Genomic DNA, 12,263 nt, shown 5'->3' with positions numbered 1-12,263 from the left:
TTTCATACAGAACTGATACAAACATTCCTAAAATGATTCATTCTGACATTAGAAAATGGAGAAAAGTGATGACAAACACAGGCATGCTATATAAAGGTAGCCAAGAAATAGTAGCTAGACTTCAGTCTGACTCATAAGAGGTGAACTCTGTAACACTGGGCTATCCCTGCTTTAACTAATTAATCCTGTAAGAAGCAAATTTCAGAGGAAAAAAAAGTTACTATGTGGAGGTATTCTTTTAAACACATCTCTTCCTCAAACACTTGGAGATTTTTTAAAATGTCTCTGTTTCTGCATCATGTTATTTCACAGATTGGATTTTGGTTAAAAGCTTTTCCTTTTTAAGACGGCCTTACACCTATCCTAACTGAACTGGCAGACATCATAACATTTTGAATGTGAGGAAATCCTGACCAGGGAGCATGATTTAAGTATCAGCAGGGCCAGGATGACCAAGGCAAGACCACCATGCCTCAAATACCCATGGCAGAACCAACTCCCAGCAAGCAGCCCAGCAAGCAGCTGCAGCGACATATCCCAAATATTTTTCACTTTCCATTGCCATATACTCCTTGCTGTACAACCTCAGACACCTGCAGTCAAGCTAGTGGAAAAAACACACCATAACAAACTGCAGGATGCATCACTGGGCAGCTGCAGCTCCAAGAAGGATCATTCTGGTCATCTGGGGTCTAAATTCCTTTGTAACACAAACCACAAACCCACACCCACTAATTCCCGTGAGTCTGTAGCTCAGCATTTGCTAATTCACTCCCTGCAATCTCAGTTGTTAAATTACTCTCAGTGTTAGAAATTATCTTTGTTTTCTTTAGGTCTCAGTCTATGAGATTCCTATCTATAAAATCTACCTGTTCCTGGATTTTACTCTTGCACTACAAGAAAATGCAAATTTTTAATGTAGTGTAGTCTCAGGATTGCAAATAGACCAATACTTGTAAAATACTCACAATATGGCATAAAATAAAATTTTGAATATATAATATGAAATGTCTTCATTTGTTTTCTAGCAGGTCTGTAACAGTGCAACTGCTACTCTATTGCTGCTACAGATGCACTCACTACAAAGGTACACTTTTAGACACTAATCAGCATTTCTTTTCCTCTGCAGCTCAACCAAGGCAAAAAACTTGCTGACTACCCTTTCACCCCAGCAGACACGCTACACATCACAGACTCATAGAATGCTCAAGCTGGAAGGAACCCATAGGGATCATCAAGTCCAATTCTATATAAGAGAGAAAATAAAAGTGTTTCAATCCTAGCAGTATTCAGCCTGTATAATTTATGCCTCTCAAGTTGCTGGCTTGGGGGAAAAGAAACCAAATCCCAACATTTCAAGATGCTCAGGATGCAAGGCTTTGTCCCTGAAGGAACAAAAAGCAGAAGAACAATGCTTCTGCCCGTGGCTGCTTCTCCAAGTCTTCCAAGGGTACATGGACACATTGCCAAGTAACAATGCACAGAGCTAACAAACATAGCACAAGGAAACTCAACAGCACAAGAAGATCCAATCATCCCCAAGCAAAACAATGGGCCACCTCCAGGCACATGATAACTCGCTTTCAGGGGTGTGAGACACTCATGGAAAGAACAACCAAAGGATCAACAGGTTTTCCAGTCAGATCACCACCACCTTGAGGAACTGCTGTGTCCCTCTGAACTCCCCTACCAGCACACACTGTATTTTGCCAGGCTAAAGCAGAGAGCCCCACCAGCCAGATGGTCTTAATTTTAGGACAGCAAGAGGCAAGGCACTTAATTTCCTCTAATATTTTGTCCACATGTTAACTGTATTCATGCTTCAAGCTTGCGCTCAGGTTTTGTTTTTGTTGTTTGTGTGTTTGGGGGGAAAGGTCATTGGTCTTTTTTGTTTGTTTTATTTTGATATTCTCCTGCACTTCCTAGACCTGGCTCTCACCTGACTTAGCAGTCAAACTAAAAGCACTATCTCTGATGGGAGAAAACACATTTCTCTGCTGAAGTCAGTACATGCTTATTATGTATTGTAAGTTCACTTTCACTGAATCAAAAAAACCCCAAACCCTGCTGATTAGAGGGATCTGCCACTGTCTCTTTAAAGTATCTGCTGAAGGAGAACTTGGGCTTTAGTGAACTTGAGTGTAACAATTTCTGTGTTCCCTTCTCACTGAAAGTGTCAGATTTGAAAGTTAAAATAAAAGTCAGGGTTTACGAAGGGTTTTTATACAGACCTCACAACTATTAATCCCCAAACCAAACAACCAAGTCTAAGGAAGCACTAAAGACATCTGCAATATTAATCTATTCTATTTTTGTTTTACTTAAATTCTTCATCAAACAGCTGCTAGATATTCTACTTCTATGAAGAGTAGACAAGCTCTAGGGATTTCTTTAGCTTGCCAGCAAGATACTTCACAATTTCCCTAAACACTCTGCAAATCATCTCATAAAGACAAGTTTCATAACTATTTGCACAAGATATTTAACAAATCTTATTAGAATGTCATCATGTCAGATTTTGTTTTTATTGTATTTATCTGACAGTATGAACTTAGCTCTTGATGTCCTTACGTACTTTTTACTCAGGCAACCTTCCAACAATTTTTCCATTTTTTTTTATGAAGTATTTCAGAATTTGGCCCCTAGGCTTTTCCTGTTGTGGATAGTTTATTTCTTAAGTTTACAGTGCAGGGCACATGTTTCTCCATCATCTCCTTATGCAGTACACAATTTCTGGCTTAAAGAAGCTTAGAGCTAAAACTTCACTGCTAGACTTTTAAGATCTTCACTAATTTTAAATGAACCCTGGATTATCCAAGGATAAAGACAACTCTGGGTTTAGAAAACACTGGTTTTATTTTACAAAAGCAAATGTGCTACTTTTGATGCTGTTTATAATGAATGTAATACTTGCTAAGATTTTTCTGACAAGGAATCAGGTCCAAAAACATAAAATGTACAGATCAGGGCCACCACCTTGTAATCCCATCACATCTAAATCCAGATACCGAATGGACTTTAACGGAGATGCAGAGGTAACAAGGAAAACTCAATCTACCAAAAAAAATTTAAAAAATCAAACCTAAACAAAACCCTTAAAGGTGGAGAATCTATGATTAAGTAATAGCTCTGAGATTTTAGGTACAGTATATAACTTGTCATGTACATTCAGAAACCTCCCAGGTAATTCTTCTGTTTACCCTGAGATGGCTAATGGATTTAATAGTTTCTCTGTCTGTGATAATATTACTCTACTATTTGGATATTAAGTGAGTATTCTTCTTTAATAATATACATTTGGATCTAAGTGGATCTGAGTATCTGCATATGCAAACTTATCCTCTCCTAAAAACTCATTTTGTTAAAAAATGCACACATACCATCCTCCCTCTGGAGTTGTCTTACTCAAACAGACCTGTATGTATGTGGAAGGAAAGGAAGGAAGATGTTGCACTACAAATCCTCCTGATGTGATCTGTTTCAAATTAACCATCTGCTCAAAAGTATGGAGAACCAGAAAAAGGGCAGAACTTCTTGGAGCTTTTTATTACCAGACTCTTCCAGTTTTCAGTTACTTCAATGGGATCTAAAAGCAGATTAAATGCAGCACGAAAGTAGGGGAGGTCAGACATGGAACAAAATTTCTAGTTTCAAATAATGTTTCAAACCTCTTGTTGCCAGTAGTTGATCACTGCTTAGCTGTTACCAGAACTAGGATCTAGACATTGAAGGAAGAGCCAAAACTCTTTAGAGGGTTTGAAGAAGCAATCTCCTACCTTATTATTAAGGCACATATTTCATAAAGCCCTGGAGTCTCAAGGCTGGGATCTTTGGTTTGGCTTGTTTTGATTTTTTGCTTTTTATGTGCCATTTCTGAGCCACCAGTCTCTTTTAACTCTATCTCATAAAGCTACTAATCAGTGGATATGCAGAGAATGTCTTATACAGACACAGGGAAAGCTCAGCAAGTGTTTATGCAAGCTACCTATACTTAAATATCAACAGCAGTACCTTCAGATACATGTATATGTCAACTGAAGAAAAGAAAAGGCAACAAAGGAAGCTTCAGGATATTCAGACTTTAGCTCCAAGGAAGAAGCAGGGGGATGACAGCTGCCAGTGACAGCCAAAAATATCAAAACTTTGGAATAACAGACTATTTGATGCTGCAATTATGAATGTTTGTTGCAAAACAGAATTTTCCCAAACGAAACCTCAGATCTGAGCCATCTCCCAATTTAGAAGTATTCATGTCTTATTCTTGTCCTTATTTCAAGGTCTGTTACAGTCTAAATTCTAAATGAAGTGATGTAGTTGTTTCCTACCTTCCTCTGGCACAAGAAAATCAACACTACTGAAATAACAAGGTCACCAAGCTTTATGAGCTGCTGGGAGTAGACACCGGTCTTTTGATAGCCAAGTGGTCTAAACTGGAGCTTATGAGAGTTTGTGCTTTGACTCTGTAGTGCTGTAGTGGATTCAGCAGAGACCTCATGACAGAACTCAGGACATCTTCTGAAGCACTTAAAATCTGCAAAACACAAGGCTGTTTCCATGAAACTTACTGCTTGCTAGTGCAAGAAATTCCAGAAACACAGTAGAAAAAGCGACTTAGGACACTAACTTATATAGTCTAAATAGGAATCTGCTTCCAAAGCCACTCATTAGTAAAAAAAAAATAATGATAAAGGAAGTATGCAGTCATGGATTCATGGTGCCGCAAATTGAGGGAACTCAGCAGAAAGGGGGAAATGTTTGATAGAGATGGAAAAAAATCCAAGGTAAACTACAAGCCTTAGTCTCTTTCTTCCTACAGGGTAAAACAAAGAGCAACCAGAATGCTATTGAAGGAAAGGAACACTCTCCAAAACGTAAAGAAAAGACCAAAAAAAAAAGACTTCAAGGTCTCTAAAGACTGATTTAGACAATTACATTGAAATTGCATTCCACAGCAGACAAGTTCCACACTTTGCTCCAAAAAGGGTAAAGAAATTGCAGTCTCAGGAAGCAGAGCATGATTTCTCTGGATGGTCTGATCTCCATACCATATCTTGCACTTGATCTGAAAGACAAATCTCTTTAAAAGAATTCATCCAGGGGAAAACACACAAAAATAATTTGTGCATTTTACAAACACTCAACTAAAGTAATTATATACAGAACGTAATTCTAGTCACTACAGATGAACATATCTTGGAACTGACTGTGTTCTGCTCAAATTCAATTCTAAGATGCAATAATAACTTACCTAAAAATAATTAAATTGGACATGAGGGTGTATAGGACTGAGGATGTGACTCACACTGTCTTACACATCACAGTAACAGATATGTATAATTGTGTAAAAAATCAATTAAAAAAGCATCATAAAACATGATAAAAAGAAAGCTTTTTTGTGGAAATTAAATCAGAAAAATGGAGCAATGAAGACACTATGAAGTGAATGGCCTACTAAGCACTACCTAGAACTGTCCAGCAAGTCACTTGCAGGAATCCCAAATGTTGGGCCAGCTCTTCATTACCTTTCCCATATTTCCCAAAGACAAGGAATTGCACTAGAGAGTAGAAAGTCACTAGTGAACAAGAAGCAGTAGAAATACACATCAGAAATGGAAATCACGCTGCTCATGAGAGAAAACTGGTGTTTTTAAGTGTCTGAATTTCAGAATGTACAAGTGACTCTACCAGAGGGTTGAGGTAGGTGATCCTCCTTTATTCAGCCACACTTCGAGACCTGTGTCCAGTGCTGGGTTCTTCACTACAAGAAAGACAAGAATATACTGCAGAGAGTCCAGACAAAGGCCATGAAGATAATGATGGGACTAGAACATATCTCCCACAAAGAAAGTTTGAGAGAGCTGTGACATTTCAGCTCTCACTTCTGGAGAAGAGAAGGCTCAAGGGGACCTTATCAAAGCAAAGCACCCAAAGGCAGGGTGCAAGAAGAATAAAGCCTCTTTATGCTCATTTGGTTGCAGTTCAGAGCTCCCTCTGGCTCTGTGCAAAACACATGGGAGATTTGCCAGAGTGGAATGGGAGTTCAGTGCCTTTACACAGCCTCCCTGTGTGTTCCCCCACCCTGCTGTTATGTAAGAAACTGAGCTAAACTTTAAATATTACACAACCTCAAAATGGGAAGGGACTAGTAAAATATGTCCACAACTCCTTCACGCTGACTCACCTCTTCCTTTCCACTTAAGGTTATTACCCACATGTAGGAGTACAATGCCTGCAATGGTCATTTCTTGTCTTTTAAGCATGTTCTAGACACAGTGAGATATTTCACCACTGTGAACAGAATATTACACAGGGTCTGGAGACAAAATTTTTTGTCTCCAAAAACTTTTTTTATGACCTGCAGCAATAGGGTTGTGGTTTTAAACTGAAAGAGAGTAGATTTAGTCTAGAGATAAGGAAGAAATGTTTTACAATGAGGATGGTGACACACTGGAACAGGTTGCCCAGAGAGCTGGCAGATGCCCTATTCTGGAAAACATTCCCTGATTTGGATGGGGTTCTGAGCAATGTGATCTAGTTGAAAATGTCTCTGCTTAGTGCAGAGGGAGGTTGAGCTAGGTGGCCTTTAGAGGTCCCTTCCAACCAAAGTATTCCATGACTCTAAACAGTGTCATGACTCCATGACACTGTTCCTGACAACAGTGCCAGGAAGAAGACTGCAGTCTTCCCCCACAGCTCTGCTGCAGTCATTGCTGAAGTCATTGCAGCAGTGCACTTCCAGTACCTGAAGCCACACTGACCTCTCATGAATTTCTTACTGCGGATCTAAGCCACTCACCCCATCACCAACCTAGAAAAATAACCCAGAATGATTATGATCATTCCACAAAAGAAGCAGCAGTAGTGTTCCAGCTTGCTTGGGAACTACAAGTAGGTTAGATGGGAGTGGAAAAGTGACGGAGTTAAACAATTACATTTAGAGTAATTGCCTAAAACGACTGAGTTAAGCTTTTGCATACACATTCTACAAGCATTGTCCTATGGCTAGCATCATATTAAACAACAAAAAAGCATTCTAGGCAGGACATCAGCCCACACCATATTCTCTGAGCTAGAAGGACACGTGGAAATGTACCCCTGGCTTAAGCTGGGTAAAAAGATTGTCATAGATCTAGACACTTAGAATCCTCATTATGCTGTAAAAGTCATTTACCCAATGACAGCCTTTCTCCAGCAGAGTTAATGTTGTAGCAAAGTACACTTGTGCATCAACTCAGTGATAACTTCATATCTTGTAATAGAATATATATGTGATCTTGAAGGATATGCTGTTATGCTGAAGGATATCACCACACTTAAAAGTAGAAAACATTGAGCATGAACAGAAATTGCCTGGTCTAGTATTACTTACCTAAAATACAATGCATTGTGCATGAGTGGAAATTGCTAATTTTAATGTTAGATATTTAATATGTGGTTGTAAAACTTGCACAGACTGTAATTTATCAACTACAGAAATATATCGAAAATATACTGCACATTGTCATTTATTTATGTTCACTAAGAAAACTCAAATTCACAACAAGAGATTTTCCATAGTTCCTGGCTCTAGAAGTTCATCTGCAAAAATAATTTTACATAAAATGTATTGTCATACTATGCCATTTTAAATAGTGGATGAAATTCTCAATTCATGCAAGAAATCTGACATCCAATTCAGCTTCATCTTATGACCTCACCCAGTAGGTCTGTGTCAGCAGTCTCTTCTCTGACAAAAACTCTCATCTGAACCAGGTCAAATATTTTTGATGACATTATTTCTAAAAATTAAAACCACAAAATCCATTGTTTTAGTGGTGTCCTAATACAAGAAAAATACATCTTTACAATAAGAGTTCTAGTTTCCAAACTGTGCATTTACTAATAATGATCAAATTATTACCATCATATTAATTTTGACTGAGATGGACAGTGAAAAATTAGGAACGTGATGCTTTAAGATTAATGTTTAAATAAGATATGCCCACTGGTACAGACCAGCTCTATAGCTATACTAGGGCAAAAGGAGTGGAATGAGCTACCCAAGACTTAAAATAGTTCTTGAAATGTATGGTCCGATTACTAATGTCATAAGAAAACGTAAATAAATTCTGACTAAACCATTCTGTATAAATTCATATATGCATGTAATTTTTCAGCATTCCATATCAAGTTATCTTTGTGCACTATACAGAGGACAGTCTTAAAAGTACTACTTCCATTAACACATTATATATAAATAATGTGTTATAAATAACACATAACACATTTCTCTGGTTTGTACTGGTGAAGTGAGTACCCATGAAAACTTTGCAAAAGTGCAATGAATGCTTCACCAAGCTATACAGAGGCAGCTTCCTTTAAGTGAGATTCATTCCTAGATTTACAGCACAAAATTGATTTTGGAAGTAATTTAGTGTTGGTTTCCCTGTGAATCCTAGCTCAGCATAGATAAAGTAAATTAAAAAACCAAAATAAAACACCCCACAAACCTAAAGAACTGGACCTGACTGTGCCCTCAGAATGTCAGCTGGTATAAAAACATCTCAATTGCTCCACAGCACTCACTATAATTCAGAAGGAATAAAGTATCAGTTATCAGTCCAAAGAAAGCAATCACACATGAACATTTATCTCCACATCTTGAAGAAGAATGTCCAATTCAGGCAATCCAAAAGCATTTATTCCCATTGGAAGAAAAAGGCTGCCACTAATATTCAACCTAATACTCTGCTTTTGTAACAATACAGCCAGCCAGTACAGTGATTTTTTAGCTGAATCTGCACTACGTACTCCCAGAGAACCCAACTGTATGTTATTCCAGTCTGTCTCTACAGGTTTCAGTTCCCATTCTAGACCAACTTAAGTAGCAATCCTAAAATTGTATCACCTCACTGGTATATCACGTCAAATCATCAATATTTTTTTTTACTTGATTTTTTCTAACTTTGAAAAAGGCAGTCACAGAAACGTGTTCTCATTGAAAAAGAGAGGTGGCAAAAGTTCATTATAATTTGTGCCCCTTCTGTATTAAGGTCTAGAAATCCGGCTGAAACTTCTTTTATAAAAGAATTTCCAAAAATCACATGGATTTTATTGATTTATTTATGAATTTTTAATGGATTTATTTATTATTTGTTTTCACTTATAGAAGACTTTGAAAAAAGTTCCCATTATCTTTTTCTCAACAGTGGAGAAAATTAAATATGTATTGAATACTGTCACACATAATAATCATGCCATTTCCTATTCACTGGTACCCTCATAAATGAAACATGAGCTATGCTGGAGAGAATTGTCACCTGGAGAGAAAAAAAGACCATTTGCTTACCAAATATAAATAAAAGAGAAAGTACAGAAAAGAACACTATTTCTTACCATTGTAAGAGTGAATGGATGGCTTTCCAGGGCAGACACTCTCGGACAGTGGAGAATAACATACTGAAATAAAATGGTAGAAAGGATACATTCAAAACAGTCAGCAATGGGCTAGCACTTATAAAGTGATGGTCATCCCCACAGATAATGTTACATGAAAGCAAAGTGCTTCTTTAGGGCCACATTAGCTCACCTGACCAGGCCTTGCTTCAAAGTCATCTTTCACCATCCTGACTTCAAGGACATTGGAGGGGTGGCTTATCACTGAGGTGATTGTGACTGGCTTGTTGCTGCGGATGTAGCGGTACAGCCGCTCCACACAGTACAGGCACAGCGGTCCGGAAATCCAGAACCAGGTCTAAGGCAGAACAAAAATATCTTATCTCATAGACTTTTAACTTTCTGTCTTCAATTTTCACAACAACATGAGCTCTTTCAAGATCTCACTTCACATCTAACATCCATTCTCTCTCTACATGCAGAAACCCAAGAATGTTCCAAAACCTTAATCAGTCTAACCAGCAGCATCACCCACAAGCACCAGCAATTTCAATCATAAAACTCATCAGGAAAAAAATGCTAATGACCTCATTTGCTACCATGTTATTCTGGTTTGATGTAGTTAGATTGCAGCTGGTTTCAGCAAAGAAAGAAACTGTACCTACACAGACTAGAGTACTATACAATTGGTTAACATTTCTGGAAAAACACTGCCTGACTTCCAATATTATTTAACTATTACCTTCTTATAGCCATCTCAGATTCAAGTAAAAACCTAAGAAAACTTCATTCTTGTGCTATAGAAATTATGTTGATATTAAACTAGTGCAAAATCATAGACAACAGAGAATGGGCACTTCTGAATCACAATCCATTGCCTCCCAAGGAAGATGTGTATGCTAGACAGAAAATGCCCTGGAAATACCCGTTTCTCTGCACTGATTATATGGGGAGTCCTGAGTGAATGCTCCAGATAGAGACATTTGCAGCTGCTCAGCTAAACCCCATCCTAAGAGTCAATTACCAATAGCTTATGGCAGACTTATCTACTAATTCCACATCTGCTCAGTCATTCAAGCTGTGGCACTGAAGTGCCCCTCAACCCTCATCCATCTTCCCTCCCTTCCCAATTTCTGACATTACACATCAACATCTCTTGCAACTAGCAGAGCATTTATTTTCAACAAAAAAAAAAGCCTTACAAGTTTCAGTAGCTCAGTTCTGTTTTTTTTTTCAACTTGATATCACAGTAATTCTAAATCCAAAAAAGTCCTAAATAGTGTTTCAAAGCTGTCAGGAGAACACTGAGTGGCCATTTCTTTTCATGACTCCTTTCCCATTAATGGCTCTAAAGCAAGCATCTTAAGCCCCTAAGAAGACTCCTTGCTGCCCTGTGGGTCATGTGGAGCCAGATACACACCGAGGGTTATACTTCAGGAATATTACCACAACAAAATACCAATCCAAAGAGCTTTGTTGGAGGAATTCAAGGTAGAATTAACTGCTTCTCATTAGGATTACATACTCCATGGAAAAATGAGTTCCCAGTGCAGCTAGTAAGGGGGACACATGTTCAACAGAAAACAACAATGATAATAACAAAGAGAAACTCTTGTGGGGTCTGTTATGGGACCATTTTGAATGGTGGGCCTTGGACTCATGAACTCCATATTTGCAAGCTTCCTCAGGCTACTTGCCAATACAACTCAGCTCATCTTTTCTCAAAAGAAAAGAAAAAAATTCTCTAAAGAAAAAGCTGCTGCCACAAAACATAAAGAAACAAAAGGAAAATGGAAAACTGAAAAAAGAATAGGCTTTTCTGTCCCCACTGTCATCATACTTATTTGTCCATGCCACATATAAAACAAGCCTGTCTGCAAATAACAGACTATAAAAGCCAAACCACAACCAACTGCAACCCAGAAATGCGTATTAGGACTTGCATCCGCATGGTAAAAAAGAGAACAAATGGAGCTTGATTATTTCAATTAACTACTGCCACACAATGCTTACAAAAGGACCTTACAAAATGTTATATAAATGTTTGCTCTGAAATGCTATGCTGTAAAATCACATTTTTAGCAGGATCAATACATCCCTTATGGTGTTGTTCCAAAAAGAACATTACAGCCAATCTCTTGACATTTTTCCACCCTCCCTGTTCCATGCACCACATTGTAATGTACTTCAGGGTTAAATACAGATTGTTTTTTCCCCACCAAATCTTTGAATGCCTCAAAAGGCTTTAATAATGTTTTCCAGTATTAAAACATCTGGTCTGGAAAAGCAATAATTAGTGGTTATGGCTGACTGAAAGGCTTGGCATGGCTTTTAATACCTGAAATGTCGGATCATACAGACCTCTGGGAAGTGCGACTGGAACTTGGGTTCCTCGGAACAAACTCTCGTAAAGCTATTTTGTACAAAGGGTTCTGGTACTGGTGGGTCCTCTGGGAAAGGCTCAGTAGTATAGTCTGGAAACAGCTCTCCAAAAGCCTTTGGCACAGTCAGATTCTGTCGGAGCGTTTTGTTAGGATTAAAGCAACCAGGAGGGTGTTCCTCTAAGTTGGTCTGGTACTTGAGCACTCCCCTACAGGAAAATAAAAAAAATAAAGACTCTGAAGTAACAGAAAATAACAAACAACTTATCTTCATTCAGAGAGGACTTCAGAAAGCAGTCACAGCCTCATCTTCTGTTAGAAATTTTATTCTGTTTGCCTTCAGGACTTTCTATGAGATTGAAACTTTGCAACAATAGAGCCTTCTGTCACTTGAGTCAAGGTTTAACATTTTCAGCTCACTTGGCACTCCCCCACTGAACAGCCTCAAGTTTAATACTGCTTGAAATGGAGAAAATATTGTGGGGGCCTTGAAAAAAAAATTTAATA

General features: G+C 38.2%; 1 protein-coding gene across 2 annotated transcripts in view; it reads right to left on the bottom strand.

Moving 5' to 3' along the window:
* NOX4 (NADPH oxidase 4) overlaps window positions 1-12,263 on the bottom strand; it is a 100,000-nt gene that overhangs the window by 63,611 nt on the left and 24,126 nt on the right. For both annotated transcript variants that reach the window (XM_058018413.1, XM_058018414.1), the window contains exons 9-11: window positions 11,737-11,965; window positions 9,569-9,733; window positions 9,376-9,438 (exon numbers count right to left, since the gene is read on the bottom strand). In XM_058018413.1, the coding sequence (XP_057874396.1) occupies window positions 9,376-9,438; window positions 9,569-9,733; window positions 11,737-11,965 (457 nt within the window). The remainder of the gene's footprint in view (window positions 1-9,375; window positions 9,439-9,568; window positions 9,734-11,736; window positions 11,966-12,263) is intronic.

The sequence above is a fragment of the Melospiza georgiana genome, chromosome 2 (genome assembly GCF_028018845.1).
Source record: "Melospiza georgiana isolate bMelGeo1 chromosome 2, bMelGeo1.pri, whole genome shotgun sequence".
NCBI lineage: Eukaryota > Metazoa > Chordata > Aves > Passeriformes > Passerellidae > Melospiza > Melospiza georgiana.
Note: the sequence above shows the minus strand (reverse complement) of the source record. Positions and strands in the feature narration are given on the sequence as shown.